Source organism: Sciurus vulgaris (genome assembly GCF_902686455.1).
Source record: "Sciurus vulgaris genome assembly, chromosome: 16".
Lineage (NCBI taxonomy): Eukaryota > Metazoa > Chordata > Mammalia > Rodentia > Sciuridae > Sciurus > Sciurus vulgaris.
The window spans coordinates 40,360,694-40,381,214 of record NC_136477.1 but is presented as its reverse complement, the minus strand read 5'-3'; the positions used below and the strand labels follow the sequence as shown (position 1 = coordinate 40,381,214).

At 36.3% G+C, this 20,521-nt stretch overlaps 1 protein-coding gene across 2 annotated transcripts in view; it reads left to right on the top strand.

Moving 5' to 3' along the window:
* Nucleotides 1-20,521, top strand: part of UBE2E2 (ubiquitin conjugating enzyme E2 E2) — a 301,893-nt gene that overhangs the window by 212,433 nt on the left and 68,939 nt on the right. For both annotated transcript variants that reach the window (XM_079114334.1, XM_079114335.1), the window contains exon 4: nt 11,743-11,875. In XM_079114334.1, the coding sequence (XP_078970460.1) occupies nt 11,743-11,875 (133 nt within the window). The remainder of the gene's footprint in view (nt 1-11,742; nt 11,876-20,521) is intronic.

Here is a 20,521-nt window from a genome sequence, read left to right as displayed (position 1 = left end):
ACCTAGATTAATGGCCACCCCTTTTATGAAGTTTTTCCCTAGAAGGGGTGTAGTTCACATCAGAACCACCTGTGGAACTTGTTCAAACCATTTGCTTACTTGGAGGTCTGATGTTTCCTCTTCTCAAGCCTCTGCTGAAATGAGACATATGTGCTGTGGTACAAGGTGGGGCAAGGAAACCTAGTCACCAGGAAATGAAATTGTTCTTTATGCAAGGCTCCCATGGCATCTTGATTATGAATCTCCTGGAACACATACTTCTTGCCTGGATGTGAAGCCCCTTGAGGACTAGGATTGTTCTTTGTGTTATCTACACCACAGGGCAGTGCCCTGTATACATAATAGGCACTGAAGAATAGGTGGGTAATTAGTGAAAATAAATCTCAGCACCCTAAGGCCTGTTGTTTCAAGTACATTACATGTTTTAATTTGTTAATGCTCATTTCAACTATATGATATAGACACTCTCCAAAAATGAAAGGAATTGAGACATTAAGAGGTTAAATAAGTTGCTGTGAGTTAGAGTAAATGGCAGTGTCAGGATTCAGACCCTGATTCTATGGATCTGAAGCACACTTTTTAAAAACACCCCTATGCTGTAGACTAATTTGCAGGCTAATAAAGATATATACTTATTATTATTGTGCATGTGCATGCATTCTACTAGGAATCAAACCCAGGGCCTTGACCTTTGACAAGCACTTTACCACTGAGCTTCAACTCCAGAGGGAATCCTCCTGCCTCATCCTCCTGAGTTGGGATTACAGGCATGTGCCACAGCACCGAGCTGAGTTTTTACTTTAAAAGCTAAAAAAATAAAAATAATTGGTTGATGAATTTAAAATGACTGTTTACAAATCTTTGAGTCAGCCCAAAATTAAAAGATATCCAGATATCTAGTCTCCTATCTGAAGCAGGGCATTTTATCATAATGGCAACCATGCTGTTTCTTCTTTGAGTCTTCATCTCTAACAACCCATGTATACAAAAAGTATGATTTCGTTCTTTTTGACTCTGTGGCTTCTCTTAGTACTTATAAGTGAATGTGACTTGCAAAACTGTAGCTTAAAGGAAAAAAGAAGAATACATAGTGTTTCCCTAAGTCTTCCTTCCTCCTTCCCAGTCTCTTTACCTCTCCTTGCTCACATTCAGTTATGTCTCTTAAAATTTTAAGTCTGTTGCATAATTGTGCACTCATTGCAATATATTATACATTCAGAATATTAAAATCACACACATGTACAAAATTCTTTCCTGCATAAAGAAGCAGGAAAGCCTAGGGGTGTCATGGACTTAGTGAAAGCCTTCCTTTCTCGATGACTCATACATAATAGGCAAGTTTACTCACTAAAATTCCTTCCCTCGGAAGAGGAAGTATTATGATTATTAGCCAGTTTTTGTATAGAGAATCCTCTTCTTGTTTCTTCCTTGCTGAGTTGTTTGTGTTAACAAAGGGTATAAAGTAGATTATAATAGTGACTTTAATATTTGATGGAAAGTAACTATAGTTAACCATAATCATTTTTTTTTTTAACCTTTACATCTCAAATCTGGAAAGTATAATTGAGGGTAAATAGCCTTCCCATTTATTAAACACTAACAAAAAGTATAAAGTCATTATTTTTCTTAAGAGTTCTTCAAGAACTATCAAACGATAGCAAAAGGATGATTCTCAAGTTTCTGACTAGATTAGAAATACTATCATTGTTTGGGTGATTGTCAAAGGTGGATAATGAGATACACAGAATGGAAAGACAAGGTAACTGAGTGCACAATCTCTCGAGAAGCAGACATGGGAAAGGTGTCACTGAAAAAAACAGAGAAATTAGAGTAGTACCCTCATTTAGAGGGAGACCTCAAGAGATCCTTGGAGAAGAGAAGTTTTTAAAACTCCGGGTGTGGCAGCAGCTAAGAGTTCTAATGAAGGCATTAAATGAAGGCAAAAAGCACCATTGGATTTTGCAGCAAGTCACCCCATAGCCTTGGGAACCCTAAGACATTCTCTCCCATAAATTTCCCACCCTGCATGCTTATTCTCATTTTACTCAAACAGCATCATGGCATTTCCCCTTTTCAACTGCCTTTGTTATCCTTATCTGTAACTGTCTGGGTCACACCTTAATATTTTCTTTCTAAAAGGTGAGAACTACTCTTTCCTTCCAGTCTGATACTAGAGAGACACTTTGTGTTGTAAGCCAGAGCTCAATATTCCTGCAGCTCACTTCCAGAGGAACTTTGGACACATGTGAAGCATATCATCTGGGTCTGAAAAATGTGCCTCCCTGCTGGAAGGGACGAATTCAATTATAGAGCCTGACACGTAAGCAAGGATTACTGGTGCTTCTGAAGAATCCCCTCGTACTATCTTCCCCTCACCATCCCATCCCTGTCAGTTCCCTCAGTGTAAAGAACATCTTTAGTAAGTTTAATTTTGACTTGCCAGAACTGCACACCTGCTCTTTAGACATGATATAGTCATTCCCCCTCACTCTTGGGCTTCATATCCTGGTCTCCAACCAACAAATCGAAAATTTTGAATGGGAGTGGCATTACATCTGTACTAAACTTATAAAAACTTTTTTTTCATGTTGTTTTTTCTAAGTAATTTACTGTAACAACCATTTACTTAGCATTTGCATTTTATTAGGCACTACATGTAATCTAGAAATGATTTAAAGTATATAGGAGGATTTGTGTAGATTATATGCAAGTATTAAGTCATTTTATGTAGCTGATTGAAACAGCCACAGATTTTGGTGTTTGAGGGGTTCCTGGAACTGATCATCTGTGGATAACAAGGGAACAAGGGATGACTGTACTTCCCTACTTGGTCAGTCTCTCTCTCTTTCTCTCTCTCTCTCTCTCTCTCTCTCCCTCTCCCTCTCTCTCCCTCTCTCCCTCTCTCCCTCTCTCTCATACACACACACACACACACACACGCAGAAATTCCCATTTGCTGTACAGTAAGCTTGAATTTCTAAATACATGGTGTACTTTAAACTTTATTTTTAGCTAGCCTCTTCATCAATACTAATTTTAAATGGCTTAGTCCCCTTCGATTTCTACTAGTTATTTCATCAAAATTTTAATCCTCTACTATCAAGATTTAGCCTAATAATATACATAAATAATGTCTATTCAGCATTTACTCTTTTCAAGGTATAGTTTTAAGAACTTCATTTGTTTTAATATCATAAAACTTTTTTCCAAGAACCCTTTTAGAAAGGATTTGAGACACAAAGATTAAGTAGAAAGTGATAGCATATCAGAGATATTCTAATCTTATGTAGCCTGAATCCCAACACTTCACAGGCATCCTTCTTCTTTACCTGTCCCAAAATTATTGTTAGGGAAAAGATAGCAAATGCATCTGGAAACTCTTAGAATCACAGCTGTGGCATAAGCATATCAATGTATTTAAAGTATCTCTTTTTAAAATATTTTTTGTTGTTGATGGCCCTTTATTTTATTTATTTATTTATTTATATGTGGTGCTGAGAATCAAACCCAGTGCCTCATGCATGCTAGTCAAGCACTCTACCACTGAGTCACAACCACAACCCCCTATTTAAAGTATCTTATAATCTTTTTTCAGTATTTTTTATTGTTGCATTGTAGTTGTACATAATGGTGGGATTTGTGGGTTTACATTAATACAAGCACACACTATAATATCTTACAGTCTTAGATAAAGACCACAAGCAACTAGTTCTTTTTGTCATTTTAACTGTGTATGATGTTTCTGCTCTATATAGGGGCTTAAGCAGTATAGGCAGCATCATGAGAAGCTCCACACAGTTTATAACATTGATTCTCCAGCAGACTTTCTCCTGGCAGCAACTTTGGACATTCAACAAATTTATAATTCACTGATATTAGCATCTTAATAGATATATCTAATTGCATTTTTTTGAAATTTAATTGTGAATCTTAGCTGTGTTTGTTTCTCTTCTTAATCAATAAAATCTAAAAATAAAAATTAATAAGAAAACTGACCATTTTAGAAATACATATTGCAAGTGGGGAAATATTAAATAATCTCATGCCTGAAAATTCTAATAGTAAATATACAAATGTTTCACTTACTAATAAATTTGGATTTTCTAAGTGTAGCAGCTATGGATCCTGATGATTTTCCAAGTTCTGCCCTACCTAAATACACATCATAAGATAATACAAGATGCTGATGCTGCTGCTGATGATGATTACTATTTTGGTAGTCTGTTTTCTAATCCTAAGGATCCTGAAACACCCTTTTTTTATAAGTTCACTAGGCAAATAAATGGGTGTTGCGAACTTCGGTGTTATCCACAGTGTGCAACAACAACCACAATAGCGGCTAACATTTGGAGGCTTACTATTTAGGCTATTTACAAGCTCCATTTTCTAAGCTCTGTGAGTAAAATTCTACAAAATATTCACAATTGCTCCATGAAATTAGTGCTGTAATTACCCCATTTTGTAAATCAGGAAACTAAAATAGGGATTACACATTTAGACAGGATCGTAACAGTTTTTTTAAGTGGCAGGGCTAGGATTCACATGAGCATGTCTAATGCCAGAGTTTGTTCATGTTCTTTGCCACTACTCTGTACTGCAAGTGTTCTCTGCCACCAACTTTTAATGCTGTTCTCAAGGATGAAATGATCATTAAAAGTATAAAACCAGCCAGGCATCGTGGCTCACACCTGTAAGCCCAGCTACTTGGGAAGCTCAGATAGGAGATTAAAGTTCAAGCTGTCCTGGGCAATTTAGTGAAACGGTCTCAAAGTAAAAAGGACTGAGGATGTAGCAAGAAGTAGAGCACTTGCCTAGCATGTGTGAGGCCTGGGTTCAATCCCCTATACCACAAAAGTATAAAACAGTTTACAGCATTTGCTTCTTACTTCTTTAAACCAAGTAAAGATCCAAATAATTCCTGACATAATAAAACCACTATAGTTCATCTTGGCTACTAAGGGTCCTGGACCTGTATTGTACAATACAGTAGCTATAAGCCACATATAGCTGTTCAGATTTAAATTTGTTCAAATCAAGTCAAATTGTGATTTCAGCTCCATGCTCACTAGTGTCATTTCAAGTTAATGGCCACGTGTGGGTAGTGGCTTTTATATTGAACAAGGGTAAGCAGCACTGAAATGTTGTCATTATCACAAAAGTTTTATTGACCAGTGTTTCTCCAGAATACTGCTGTATAATAGAAATATGATGATGTGAGTCACATGTAAAATTTTAAATTTCATAGTAACCATGTTTTATTTTATTTTTTGGTACTGGGGATTGAACCCAGGAGTTCTTTACCACTGATCTGTGTCCCAGCCCTTTTTATTTTCTATTTTGATACAGGAGCTCACTAAGTTGCTGAGGCTAACTTCTAGCTCCCAGTCCTTCTGCTTCAGTTTCCTGAGTAGCTGGGATTATAGGTGTGTACCACCATGTTTGTCAAGCAGCCACATTTTTGAAAGTAAAAAGAAATAGACAGGGGCTGGGGATATAGCTCAGTTGGTAGAGTGCCTGCCTCGCAAGCACAAGGTCCTGGCTTCAATCCCCAGCACCACATAAACAAAAAAATAAATAAAGAAAGAAAGAAATAGACAAAGTTTATTGTACTATATTTAGCCCAGTATATCCCAGATATTACTATCTCCAATGTAATTATTTACTATTAAATAATTCTTAAAGCTATTAATGAGATATTTTACTTTCCTTTGCATTGTCTTCAAAATTGAGTATGCATTTTTACATTCATGCACATCTCACTTTGCCCTAGTCACATTTCAGGTGCTCAGTAGTCACTGTAATATGACTGCCATATTATTCACAATTCCACACTTTTACACTGAGGGTTCTCAACTGGGACATACCCAATTGGGGTGACGCAGAGGGCTGTGTAGTTCAAGAACCACTTCTATAAACTTTAGAATTACAAGTGATAGAGACATACTGTTTAGTTTTTGCTTGTGGTACTGGGGTTTGAACTCAGGACCTCACACATGATGAGCAAGTGCTCTACCACTGAGATCACGGGGATACAGCCCAGTTCCCTATCCTTTTCTTTTTCTTTCTTTCTTTCTTTTTTTTTTTTTTTTTAAAGACAGAATCTCACTAAGTGGCCCAAGCTGGTTTTGAACTTGAGCTCCTCCTGCCTCAGCCTCCCCGGTAACTAATAAGGACAAGTACAAGTGTGTACCACCATAACTAACCCAAACATACCATTCCTAAGATGGTAGAGGACAGATTATCAGGCCTCAGCATGTGAATTAGGGAGTTAAAATTAGTTTTGTATGCATTTTAAATCACCAGTCTATTTTCAAGATAGTTTGTTGCTACTGGCTAAATATTTCTTAGAAATATACACCTTGGCAGCATAAACCAATTCAGAGTAATAATACTAGCTATGTTATTTCCTTTTTCCTTTTTTTTTTTTTTTTTTTTTTTTTGGTACTAGGGATTGAACCCAGGGGCGCTTTACCACTGAGCCACATCCCCAGCCCTTTTTAATATTTTATTTAGTGACAGGATCTCACTGAGTTGCTTAGGGCCTCACTAAGTTGCTGAGGTTGGCTTTGAACTCATGATCCTCCTGCCTTAGCCTCCCGTTAGCCTCCCGAGCCACTTGGGATTACAAGTGTGCACCACCATGCCCGGCTAGCTGTGTTATTTTCATCCATTTTTAGTAACTGCATAGACAACTGACCAACTTCAGAGAACCAATACAATTTGGAGTTCTGATTGAGCATTAGATAGACTTTGGAATGGCCACAAATTGAGTTTAGATTATCTGCAGACATTATCCTCCTTGCTGAAGTTTTGAGGCCTTGTCCTGTCTCTTACCTCTGGGCCCTTTCCTTGATCTACACTGTTAGGTAACTCCTTATTTAGTCTACATTCTGCAACTAACTGTGATTATCATTCTTGAAAGATCATCTTTAAATTGCTCAAAGTGACTTGGAGAAATTATATCTTCATGTTTGAGAAATGTGTTCACATTGTTTCATAACCGTATATTCTGTGTGTATGTTTTTAACTAAATTTCTCCATCTACATTGAAGTAATGTTGTTAACCATAAACCTATAATTTACTTTTAAGCTCTTCCTTCTGATAAACTTATCTATTTATATTGGGTCTAATTATAGCCCAGGGTTTAAGCTTGTATTTTATTCATCTGAATGAGCAAGCTTATCTGGCAGCAAGAAGCTGTTACTAAAGCTTCATTGTCATCTAGGCTGAATAGATTCTGTCTATGCCTCATTACCATCTTCAGGAGAAGTAGGTAAGGAGGAAGAGGAGGCAGAAATGCTGTGTTCTGGTCACTTGTCCCACTGGTTTGCCATGTATTTCAGCCCATTGCATTCAATTAGGATAATTGATTTTATTTTGCTCTATCTTTTTTAAATAAGAGAAATTAAACACTTGAAATAAAATTAAACTCTGCTTCATTTTCATCTCTAGATCTTTTTTCACTTCATCTCCCTCCTCCATTTACCCCTTGTTCCTTGCACAATCATTGTTATTAATTTAAGTATATCTTTGTTTCCAGGGCTTCCACTCCCACCACATTAGGGGTTGAACTCAGGGGTGCTTAATCACTAAGCCTTTTTTTTTTATATTGAAACATGATCTCACTAAGTTGCTAAGGCTGGCCTCCCAAGCCACTGGGATTACAGACATGTGTCACCACACTTGGTTTATATTCCATTTCTTAAAAGACTTTTGACCTAGATATTTATCCATAATCCATATATTTATACAGTTAGGATCTGGGGATTTTTGTTTGTTTGTTACTTTGTAGTGTTGAGGATCAAACTCCAATACCTTACACATGCTAGGCAGGTGCTCTTACCATTTAGCTACATCCCCAGCCCTGGGTTTATTTTTAATTTATTCAGTAGGATCATACTGTACGTAGGCTGCAACTTGCTTTTCTCACATAGCACTTTTTGAGGACTTTTTGAACACACTCTTTCTTCATATAAAAATTCAGTGTATGTAGAGAACATGTATGTTACGTGTTATGTTCAGATGAGGATAATTGGCACATCTGTCATTTCAGACATCTGTCATTTTTTTGTGTAGGGACCATTCAGAATTCTCTACTATATTTCAAAATATTTAATTAATTGTTGTCAACTGTGGTTATCCTACTGTGCATTATTCCTCCTGCCAACTGCACTCCTTTAGCCATTAACCATTTTCTCTCCACTTCCTTCTCAGGTTCTGGTGACCACTATTCTATTCTCTACTTCTGTGAGATCAAGTTTTTAGCTTCCACATGTAAGCGAGAACTTGCAGTTTGTGTTTTTCTGTGCCTGACTTACTTCATTTAACTTCATGTCCTTCATTCCCCATTTGTGGTGCTGCAAATGACAAAATTTTATTCTTTTTTTTTTTTTTTTTATGAAGATAAGCCCACATTCTTATCCAAAGTGATTAAACATGTTCATCAGCAGTGTACAGGAGTTCTGGTTTTCCCACATCTTCATTAATACTTGATTTTGTTTGACATTTATTTTTGCTTGTAGCCTTTATAAAATGATGTTATTAAAGTGAATTTTAGGGCTGGGGAGATAGCTCAGTCGGTAGAGCGCTTGCCTTGCATGCCCAAGGCTCGGGGTTTGATCCCCAGCACGGCAAAAAAAAAAAAAAATTGCATTTTAAACCTCATTTCTCTGATTTTGATGAAGTTGAATATTTTCATTTGTGTTTCTTCTTTTTGGAAATGTCTATTCATATCTTTTCTAATGAATTGTTAGTCTTATAGAAATTTGTACATTCTGGACACTAAAATCATTCAGCTTTGTATGATCCAAATATTATTTCTGTTTGTTCCAAACAATCCAAATATTGTTTTCAGCCCTGTCTCTGTCTTCACTCAAATTCTAAAATTTTGACTTTTGCATTTAAGTGTCTAATCCATGTAAAACAGATTTTTGTTTACTGAAGCCAGAAATGTAGTTCCTCTGTTTTTCAAATACAAAGAATATTTGCTAGCCCTATAAGATTTATAATACATATAAAAGTTTGAGGAATTTTTTTGACCTTTCAAACAAATTTTAGAATCATTTTGCCAATTTTAATTAAAAAAAAAAAATGGTTGGACTTTTTTTTAACAGCATTTAGTCTTTTCATTGAAATGTTGAAGAATTAATTTGGAAAAAATTAGCATCTGTAGGATACTGGGTCTTCTCTCTATTCCAGAAACCTGATATCTCTCCATTTATTTAAATATTTTGTGTATATTTAAATAAGCTATATAGTTTTCTCTATGAAGATTAAAATATTTTAATGAAATTTAATCATAGGTTCATTATTTTTTAATACCATTATAACTCATTTTAAAATATATTTGCCAATTTAGTTGGTATATTGAAATGGAATTGATATTTGGATATTGATTTTATGTACAGCCACTTTGTTGAAATCTTTTATGAAGTTTAGTAAACTATATTTTTAAGTTAGGGATTTTTTCCTGCAAACATACATTTTGTAAATACTAACTTTTATTTTTCCATCACAATCCATATGAATTTCCTTTATTTTTCATACTTTGATAATTATGATCTCTAGTAGAGTTCAAATTAGAGGAGACGATAGGAGTCATCATTGTCTTATTCCTCAGTATAAATGTAGTACTTTAATATTTTACCATAAACACAGGACATGGTGGCACATGCCTATAATCCCACTGATTTAGGAGGCTGAGGTGGGAGGATCAAAAGTTCAGGGCTAGCCTCAGCAATTTAGAGAGACAGTTTTAGTCGGCTTTTTTGCTGCTGTGATCAGAACACCTGGAAAGTACAATTAGAGGAGAAAAGTTTATTCTGGGGCTCAAGGTTTCAGAGGTCTCAGTTCCTAGGCAGTTGGTTCCATTCCTTGGGGCACTAGGTGAAGCAGAGCATCATGGTGGAAGGGTGTAGCAGAGGTAGACAGCTGTAAACATGGCCCCCAGGAAGCAGAGAGCTGTGCTCTATAAGGACAAAATATATACCCCAAAGGCACGCCCCCAGAGACCACCTCCTCCACCCACACCCTTCCTGCCAGTTACCACCCAGTTAATCCGTCAGAGGATTAATACCTTGAAGATCATTTCACCTGTAAACCTTTTTGCATTGTCTCACATGAACTTTTGGTGGACACCTAAAAATCTAAACCTGTCTCAAAATAAAAAGGGCTGGGGGTATAGCTCTGTGGTAGAGTATCCCTGGATTCAATTCCCAGTACCACCAAATTATGTTATTGACTATAATAGTTGCTGTTAAATTTTGGTACATGTTCTTTATCAGACTAAATAAATTGAAATTTTGTTAACAGGATTTAAAAATTTTGTTTTTACTTTTTAAATTATGAATGGCTATTAAGAACTTTTGATTGGAACTGGGATTGTGGCTCAGTGGTAGAGTGCTTGCCTAGCACATGTGAAGCCCGGGGTTCGATCCTTAGCACCACATAAATAAATTAAAAAAATTTATTTTTATAAAAAAAGAACTTTCGATTCACTGAGGTTATCATTTTATTTTCTACTTTAATCTGTTAGTGAGACGAATTGCATTAATTTTTTGTTATTAAACCATCCTTCCATTTCTGAAATAATTTCAGCTTAGTTGTAGTAATTCTTTTGATATGCTGCTCAACAATAACTTTTTTTTAATAGATAAACTGATTTCAAACCGAGAGAAAAGAAGTTATGTATCTTTGTTGCCAGTAAGATCTTTCCCAAGTATCTTAATAAGGTTGCCCACCTTGCTACAGGGTGTGAGAATCTCTAGCTATTAGATGCAGGTAATAGCTTGATGAAGAAGAGGGAACACTGGAAAACTAAATGACTTGTTTTTTAAGGTGCTGGGAACCAAAGTTGGGATGTCATGCATGCTAGATCAGTGCTGTACCACTGAGCTATGCCCCCAGCCCCTAGAAAGTTACATTCTAATCTTATTTTGCCCTTCTCTTCACCTGAGAGAACTATTAAAATTCCCTTGATTCATGTGGGCCTTATTTTCCTCAGTGAATTTCTTTGAGACTCAGACATATGTTGGCAACTAGTAGCCATGTGACTTCACAAACTTTACTATTAATTTGTCATTATCTAGCAACATGTACTTATTAGATGCTAAGGACAAAGCAAACCCTATTCCTTGAGGAATTTCTATTCTGGGAGGGATAGAAGTAATAGTTATAAAATAGTCATAAAACAAAATGATTTATCCTCTACAGTCTACATTGGTCATAATGTATGGGGTGGAGGTGGGGTGCCAGGGAGTCCTTAGGGTAGGGGAGAAGGGAAGAAGAGGTCCCAATTAGATGTGATCTGAGTCTTCTTAATGATGGCCGTGAATGATCTTCATGAACCTCATTGTGTTCTCAGCTGTTCATCAGTGGCCTTTCTGGGTTGGAAATTTTGTCTCTTTGACCCCAGAGCTGTGTCCCCCTTTCCAAAGACTTTACAAATAATTTCTTGCTTAACCAATTTGTGTTCCTACCTCTTACCTGTGGACCTTGGAATCTTTTGTTCTAATAGCTTAAGATTGTGAGTAATAGAACAGAATCTTCTTGGTTCTATTTAAGTAATATCAATAAATTTCACTTAGAGAAAAACAATGATGTTGACATTAATCATAACACAGAATTAACCTATTAACTTTCTTTCTTATGGAATTTCTCAATTTATTGTTACCGTAAATAGATTTTAAAATTTCTAGACAAGGTAATTTCTAAGCACATTTCATTTGTATGTCTTATTTCAGTGCTGGACCCAAAGGAGACAACATTTATGAATGGAGGTCAACTATATTGGGACCCCCTGGATCTGTCTATGAAGGAGGGGTGTTCTTTCTTGACATTACCTTTTCACCAGACTATCCGTTTAAACCCCCTAAGGTCAGTATGAAGTGTTCATCCATTTTTAGCAATATGTACTTGTATATGTGTAAATACATACTCTTAAATACCTAGGAATACACATTAGTATGGACAACTTCCTGGGACTAGTAGTATGTAAAAGGAAACAACAGGAGAAATTATTGACTACTCCCCTGTCCTGCCTTTTAAACTCAAATTTTATTGCTTTTATCTCATTCTTTTTCATTATATCCTTTCTGTAGTACATTTTTTAATGTAACAGAAAACATCATGTTTTATGGATAGAAAAAGAGAAATGAAGTTGGATGAGGTTCAGCCCTAGAACCTAGAGAACCAAACATAACCTGGAGCAGGAGTCAGAGCCAAGCTCAGGAGTCAGACTAAAGGTAGAGGAAGCCTCGCCAAGGCAGTTTATAACACCAGTTGTGAGGCTTTGGGTTTGGGTGCTTCCCCAGTTCAGCTATTTATGTGAAGTGTACGTACATGCACTGGAAGAGAAAATAAAACCCACAGAGAATAAAAACTGTGCTGAATAGAGAGATGTATGTGGGGCTGGGGGTGTAGCTTAATGATAGAAGGCATGCTTATCATGTGCAAGGCCCTGGGTTCTTTCATTCCTCAGCATGGGGGCAGGGAGGATGGAGAATACTTATACACACACACACATACACACACACACAGAGCCTCTAGTAGCCCATCAGTAAAACTGATTAGTGAAGAGTTGTTTATGTCCCTGTATGAAGAAAGTACAAAGAGCACAGTGTAATCAGAATAGAAAAGCTTTCAGTTAGGATGAGATTATATACTTTAAGAAGTCTTGACATTCCTCTCTAATGCCTATAAGTCAGTAATTAACTATTTTGAATATTATCTCCGTTCACATTTTTTTCTCCCTTCTGGCGGTAGAAAAGATCCAGAGGACACTATATATTGGTCACCAACAAAGAATTCTCATCTATCCCTGACTTAACTTCTCAGTAGAGAGGAAAATAAAACTTTGAGTTGTAAGTTGGAGTAAATAATTACAAAACACAAGAATAAGACCCTTCATTCACTGTGACTTTCTGAAATTTCTTCCACCTTTTTCACCCCCTCTACTGTTCCCTTCTTCTTTCTGTCCCATTGATATGCTTGCAGTTTTTTTTTTTTTATGCCAAACCAAAAAGTAGTAACTACAGTTATCCTTACATATAAGATGAGGAAATGATGGCACAGAAAAACTAAGTAATTTGCCCACCATAATACAACAAGCAAATCATAGTGTCAGGATTTGAACCTGGAAAATGAGACCCCAAAACTCTGATCTTTACTACACTACATAATGTATTTTTCCAAGCTGACAGGGCTGGTGGCACTTTTGACCACCCAGAGATTGCACTAGAGAGGTTTTCCATGACAAAGCTATAGTAAATCTAATACTTATTTTCTCCCTTTACTGGATGGGAACCTTATATCTTCCCATTCTGCTATGGGCCAGCACATAGATCACCTGGATTAACTGTTGCACTTCCAACAGTGTGGGACCTTTCTCTGACAGCCTCTATAGTAAAGGATGTATGAGGAAAATGAGGGAGATCTCAGACCATGCAGATGTTTGACCTGAGAATCTGGTTTGTGCAATGAAATAGATATCTGAAAAAATATGTAGACTTATACAAGTTCTGTGTGACAGAAATTTATTGATTAAACAAAGCTGAAAGGGAGAACTAATAAATTGCATAAAATAATTGGGTTTCTGAAAAGACCCTGATGGAATGGAAGGGTGAGCCAAAACTAACAAGATAGAATTTTCTGGGGAGCCTGAGATAAGAAAATCACAAGTTGAAGGCCAACAGGCAACTTAGTATGACCCTGTCTCAAGATAAAAATTCAAAAATGACTGGGGATGTAATTCAGTGGTAGATTGCTAGGGTTACAGGCACAAGGCCCTGGGTTCAATTCCTAGACTGCAGAAGAATCAAAAGTGATGAACTTTAACTTGGCTAATTGTGTATCATTTCATTGAGAAAAAAAAATATAAGATAAATCTGCTTTTTTATTTTCATATAAATAAAATTTAAGGGTGACTGAAAACTCTGGGGGAACTTTAGGTTCTTGTAACCATAGGAGACACTTTTAGGAGTATACTACCTATAACTTTGAGCTAATCACACTGTGACTGGAATACCTCATTCACTTCTGGGCTGCTCATAAGAATAAAGAGGAATATCCAAGGGGAGAAAGTTATTAGCACTCTTGAGTTTCTTCGAGTCATGCCCTGTGCTGGACATCAGCTGTGCCAAGTCATTTCTTCTCTAGGAAGGGGAATATCCTGGCTTTCTCAGGGCGTTCCCTTTTCGGAGATCTGAAAACTCAGATGAGATTTAGAAAGGATTCCCAGGAATGTCTGACCAGGAATCTGCTGAACTCTAACTCCAATGACCATGTCCCTTCCATTATACACAGCTGCCCTGGAGATGTTTACTAGTAAAAATAGGGCAGAAGAGAAATGTGATATTTGTCCTCAGATGTGTCAGGGACTATGGTGTGGGTTGGGGTTAGACTCTTTCCTGGATGTCTAGATAGGACAAAAATGGAAGCAGGAGGGTTCAGTTACAGGGAGTAGATTTCTGTTCTCTGTAAGGAAAACCTGACCCACCTTTAGACAGTCTGCTTTTGAATAGCCCTATTTATGATACACCAGGCTTCCCTTTACTAAGAATATTCAAGAAAAAACTGAATTGCTACGTGTCAAGAATATTATCAAAGAAAACTTAAGTCCCTCCACTGACTGAATTGGACTAGAGTTCCTAAGGGGGGAAAGATAAGTTTGGCAACTAGAATCACAATTTAAATGCCACATTTAATAGAAAGCTGTAGGAAGTTTTTAAAAACAAATTATCACCTCCTAATTTATCAGTCTTAGAAAACAAATTTTGTAGACAAATAGAAAAAATTTAAATGGCTGGGAACTTAACTCATTGGTAGAACACTAATGTAGCATGCACAAGGCCCTAGGTTCAGTCCCCAATAACAAAAATAAATAGATCTTAGCAATCAGTTCAAAGGATATCTTAGGATTTATGGTTTTGTTTGTTGTTTTTGCTTATCAAATCCATGAGTCACTTGCTAATGAAAGTCAGCTGATATTAATAGATGTTAACTACTTTCAGACAGTAAAATAGATAATTTAGGTCCTCAGGTTTTTTTTTTTTTTTAATAATTACAATGTCCTTGTTAGATTTTTGTTTTAAGGTAACAGGTAAAGGCTACCTGTGAATAAAGTAGCTGATTAGTTATAGTAGAAAGAGCAATATCCAGCATTTGAAAGCCAGAGAGAGATATTACTGAAGCTCAACAATGAGTTCTACAACTTTATTCTAAACAAGATGATGATGATGATGATGATGATGATGATTGTTATGTAATTGTTTTTATTGTGGTTGCTGCTACTGCTCAAAGAATAAAGTTCAGTGTGCCTCGCAGGATTTTCACAGAAAAAGCACTTACATGTATAAACCTGACTGCCTAACTCATTTATTTCATCATTGGATAGAGAACACACAGTGATCATGGGGTAACATGAATTAAATTATTTTTAATCTGAGTTCATACTGTTTTTTAAAGTTTGGCCCTGGGCCAAGTCCTTTCAAATGTATTTAATCGTCTATTTAACATCTTTAGTTGAACATTCAGTAGTCATCTCAAAATTAATAAGTCCAAAATCCTACTATTGATTACATACCTACTCCTAACCTACTCTAGCCAGACCAGCCCCTGGGATCTTCCCCACCTCAATGAATGGCAATTCCATTTTGTCATTGGCTAAGTCTAAAAACATTTTTGCCATCCTTGACTCTTTTCTCACATTTTAGCTACTACTCAGTCCAGCTGGCCCAATCTTTAAAATAAATTCAGAATCGAATCACTTCTCATCACGCCCTCTCTAGTAACCCTGTGGCCCCCACCATTCACTCTTCCCCTCCTCCAGATCATTGTGAGAGTCTCCTGTCTCATCTCTTTGCTTCTGTGGAATATACCCTTACCCCGAATGATCCTTTTAGAATGTAAGTCAAGTTATGTTAATTTTTTGCTTAAAACCCATCAGTGATTCCCAGCTTGATGAATAAAAGCAAAAAAGTAAAATAAAAGACCTATGGAATTACTTTGTCTGCAGCATACTTGTCAAAGCCATCATCTGTCACTCTTTACTCAAATACTCTAAGCCTGCTCCTTCCACAAAGTTTTGAATTTGCTCTTTCTTCTTCCAGCATTTATATGCTCCTATCCCTGAAAATTCACATGACTCACTCCATTGCTCCCTTCAAGTCTCTTGTCCACTGTCACCTTTTAGAGGGGCTCTTGTGTGACAAATCTCAGCCTCCCTGGGTTCCCTATGAATTTCCCAACACTACCCAGAAGTGCTATAGCACTTCTTCCTTCTGATATTATGTATTTTCATTATGTTTCCCTTTCTTCAGTTATCATCTTAGCTCTGCGAGCACAGGGACTTTGCCTATGTTGATATTCCTCCTACATCCCCATCATGTAGAGCAATGCCTAATAAATCCATAGGCACTCAATAAAGATTTGTTGAATTAATTTAATCCATGTACCCTTTCCATAAAGAAAAATGTCGATTAACCCCACTTGGTGGACCAGAAAGCAGATCAATGGAGACTAATTATGTTATGGTTTGGATGTAAGGTGTCCACCAAAAGCTCACATTGAGACAGTGCAGGAAGGTTCAGAGGACAAATGATTGGGTTGTGAGAGTCTTAACCCAATCAGTGAATTAATCACTGATAGGGATTAACTGAGTGGTAATTGGAGTGGTAGGGTGTGGCTGGAGGAGGTGAGAATTGGGGCATGGCTTTGGGTATATATTTGTATCTGGCAAGCGGAGTATCTCTGCTTCCTGATCACCATTTAAGGTGTTTCTCTCTGCTACACTCTGTCACTCTGCCTCACCTCGAGCTCTGAGAAATGTAGCTGGCCTTCTATGGACTGTGAGCCCTCAAAAACCTTTTCTCTTCTACAATTGTACTGGTCCGTCTTTTAGTCACAGTAGCAAAACTGACTAAAACAAATTGGAACTCAGGCCGCACAGAAAACAGTAGCAAGTACTGGAATCCAAACTCAGTTCTAAATTGGGCCTTTCACTCTCCAGTGATAGAGATTTAAATTGTGTATGCCCCTAAGAGAAGGAACACTTATTCTTAGGTTTTATATTCTGACTTTAACTATTCATATAAAATTATTCTCCACCCAGGTTCTTCTGGGTGGAGAAAAAGAGGTGCAATAAAGAAGAAAGGATGTTAGAAGAGATCTTGAGTGCCTTTCTCTTTTTCAGTTTTGCTAAGGGCCCTCTTCGAACTGACACTGACTTTTTTCTCTAATGTTTCTGATTTACAAAGACTGAGGTATTGAATCTGTGTTGAATAGTAGATACTGATTTCTGGATTTTTCCAGCCCTACGCTAATGGAGAAGTCATTTTATGTTTAACAGGTTATTTTCACACTTGACTTATATCAAAACAGACATCCTCAGTATCATGACTGGGCTAAAGTAGTACATTTCATGTGTAATATTTCTTTTTGATCTGTGCTCCTTTTTTGATGAATCATAAAAAAGTCATGCTACCCTTTAATGTACAAAATTTCAAAACAGATTGGATGATTAAAAGTAGATCAAACAGTGTCATCATCTTCATGCTTTTAAAATAGTACACATGGTCCTCCTGTCTGTATGTCCTACCACCACTCCAAATTGGATTTCATGTTTTCAGGACAAGGAATTTTAGCTTTATTTGGTGTAAACCAAATTCCATATTTCTATCATCTCATAGGAAATCAGCCATTTGTTTGACAGAAAGCTAATGTAGTTATATTTGGTGAGGATTCCTCTCTCCTTAGCTTTCTGTAGTCTCATGCACTTCACTAATTTTGGAGGGCCATTGTCTCCTCTGAGATGTTTGTTGCCCAAGAAAACTGTTCAGGTTGAATCAAGTCAGCTACCTATACTTTTCTTTACATAAGTTCTGATGGAGGTCATGTATAATCAGCTCCTCCTATATCTAATCACATATCCCTGAGTTAGAATATAAAGTCTGGGACTTCACAGAAGTATATCATTAAGACCCTCAGTCCTTTGAGATTTTCCTTCTCTGTGGAATATGACCTCACTCCAAATTATTACTGTTTATTTATGACAGTATTATTACTGGCAGCAGGAACAGGCCTAATTCCTTTGCTAAGGATGTTCTTCAGGGATATAGAACATATATGAACAAAAGAGACTAGGGTGAGAAATTGATTTTCTTTATTCCTACATACACTAGACTCAAAGCTCAATGAGAACAAGGACCTTATCTGTCTTACAGTGCTTGGCAGATAGTAGGATTGATGATACAAATGAATATTCATTTTACCTGTCACATCCTTAACATTTCTGAAATGTTTCATTCTCTTGGTTTATAGGTTTGAAATGTTCAGTAAATATGTATGTGTGTGTATTTGTTCTCTTCCTCCTACAAAATTAGATACAGGGGCTTCCTTTTCTATGAGGGTACCTCTTGTAAGGGCATTCAGCAGATGCAGTAGAAAGTAATGTATTTTATTTTAAAGCAGTGAAAATAATACAATTTATCTTAAAATTCTTAGAATTAAACCCTACAGATATTGGCATGAAACTTAGTTGGCTGCTTCAACAAGAAATTAATTAATCTGTATTAAAGAAAAATCAAATTTTATTTCAGTCTTGTAAAAAAATTGATATTCTTGATTTTTAAAAGTATCTAGGCTATATTTTAGGAAGACCATCTGTTGACACAAATTAAAAGCAAATAATTGTCATCCTTAAATATAGGTTTAAATAATGCTCAGTACATGGGCCAAATTTTGCAAATAATATAATCAAATCAAATTTTACAAATAATATAACCAAATCAAGTATCTTTTCTTGTGGATGTTTCCCTTTCACTATGAATATACTCATCTTATGTAATTTTCATAGCTTCAAAATTTGAAGTCATATCATGAAGGCCAAATTAATACATGTGTTTATTTTCAAAGCCAAACTTAGGCAAAGTAGGCAAACAGTTGTCTTTATTCTCACTTTGTTACGTTGTATAATTGTTGCTTTTTACCTTTTTTTAAAAAATGTTTTTTAGATGTTGACAGACCTTTATTTTATTCATTTATTTATTTGTGGTGCTGAGAACCGAATCCAGTGCCTCACACATGCTAGGCAATCCCTCCAGCACTGAGCCACAACCCCAGCCCCTCTTATCTTTATTTAAATGGAAACTCACCATGGGGAGGGGTCAAGTATAGTAGAATAGAAAAAAATGTGGGAGAATATGCAATACATATGAATCTCACATACAAGTACTAGTGTATGTAAATGTACAATTTCATTTATAAGTTCAAAAATAGGAAAAACTAATATGTAGAAGTAGGAGTCAGAACAGTGGTTACATTTTGAGGGGATGGTTATGACTGGAAAAAGCCATAAGGGTGGTTCTGAGGTACTGACCAAGTTCTACATCTTATTGTAGGCACTGGATACTCGGGTGTGTTAACTTCATTAAAAAGCTGAATGATTTGTGTATTTTATATATATTACAGTTTTTCAGGAGTTTTTATTTAAAAATCTCTATAGTCTTCAATTTAGGTAAGGTCTTTTTCATCTTGTGAAAATTAATTGTTTTGAACCTAAATGTCAGTCTCTCTTTTCTTTCTGTTAAATCTGTGGGTTTTTTTTTTTTTATGCCATACTTTGACATGTTTAGATCTTTTGATTCTTCACTTTTGATCAGTGTATTAACTGCCCAGCTTTATATCATCCATACATTTAACAAGCTAGTCTTTGATGTCTGTACTTAACCACTGATAAAATGTTGAAAAAGAACTAATCACTAATCATCCCACTATAGTACTGCTTTGTGCCAACTTTATTTATATGGTGTATGGTTTGAATGTCCCCACCAAAACTCATGCTGACATTTAATCCCCATTGTGAGATATTAAGAGAGTAGAAAATTAATCCAACTGTGGCATTTGGTGGTAGGCTCTTTGGGAGATAATTAAGGTTAAACAAGGTCATGAAAGTGAGGAATTAATCCAGTGGGACTATGGCTTTGTAAGATAAGCAAGAAAGACCTGAGCTAGAATGATCTATCTCACCATATGATATCCTGTGCTACCTTGGGATTTTGCAGAGAGCTGCCACCAGGAAAAAGGATCATCAAATATAGCCCTTTACTCTTCCAGCCTATAGAACCATCATCAAGATAAACTTCTTTATAAATTTTTCAGTCTCAGATATTTGTTACAGTAATAGAAAATAGACTAAGACATTTAGTCATTCAACCATACCAGCTAAAATTTGTTACTGAGCATAATCCACATCTGTCAAACTAAGTTATCATTCAACATGGAATTTCACGTCACCTAAAAGAATATGCTCAAAGTGAAGCTTGCAGCAACCCAAATTGCTTTTGAACCCTACTGTTTATAGCCTCCTTGGTTATAAATAATAGTTTCACACATACATAAAACTTGAATTTATGACTGCCAAGGTGGTTCATTTGTTTTGGCCCTGGGCCAGTGCCATTGACAGTAATAGAGAAGGACAACTTTTGAGAACTTGATTGTGCATATGCCTGACCAGAAAAGGAAGAA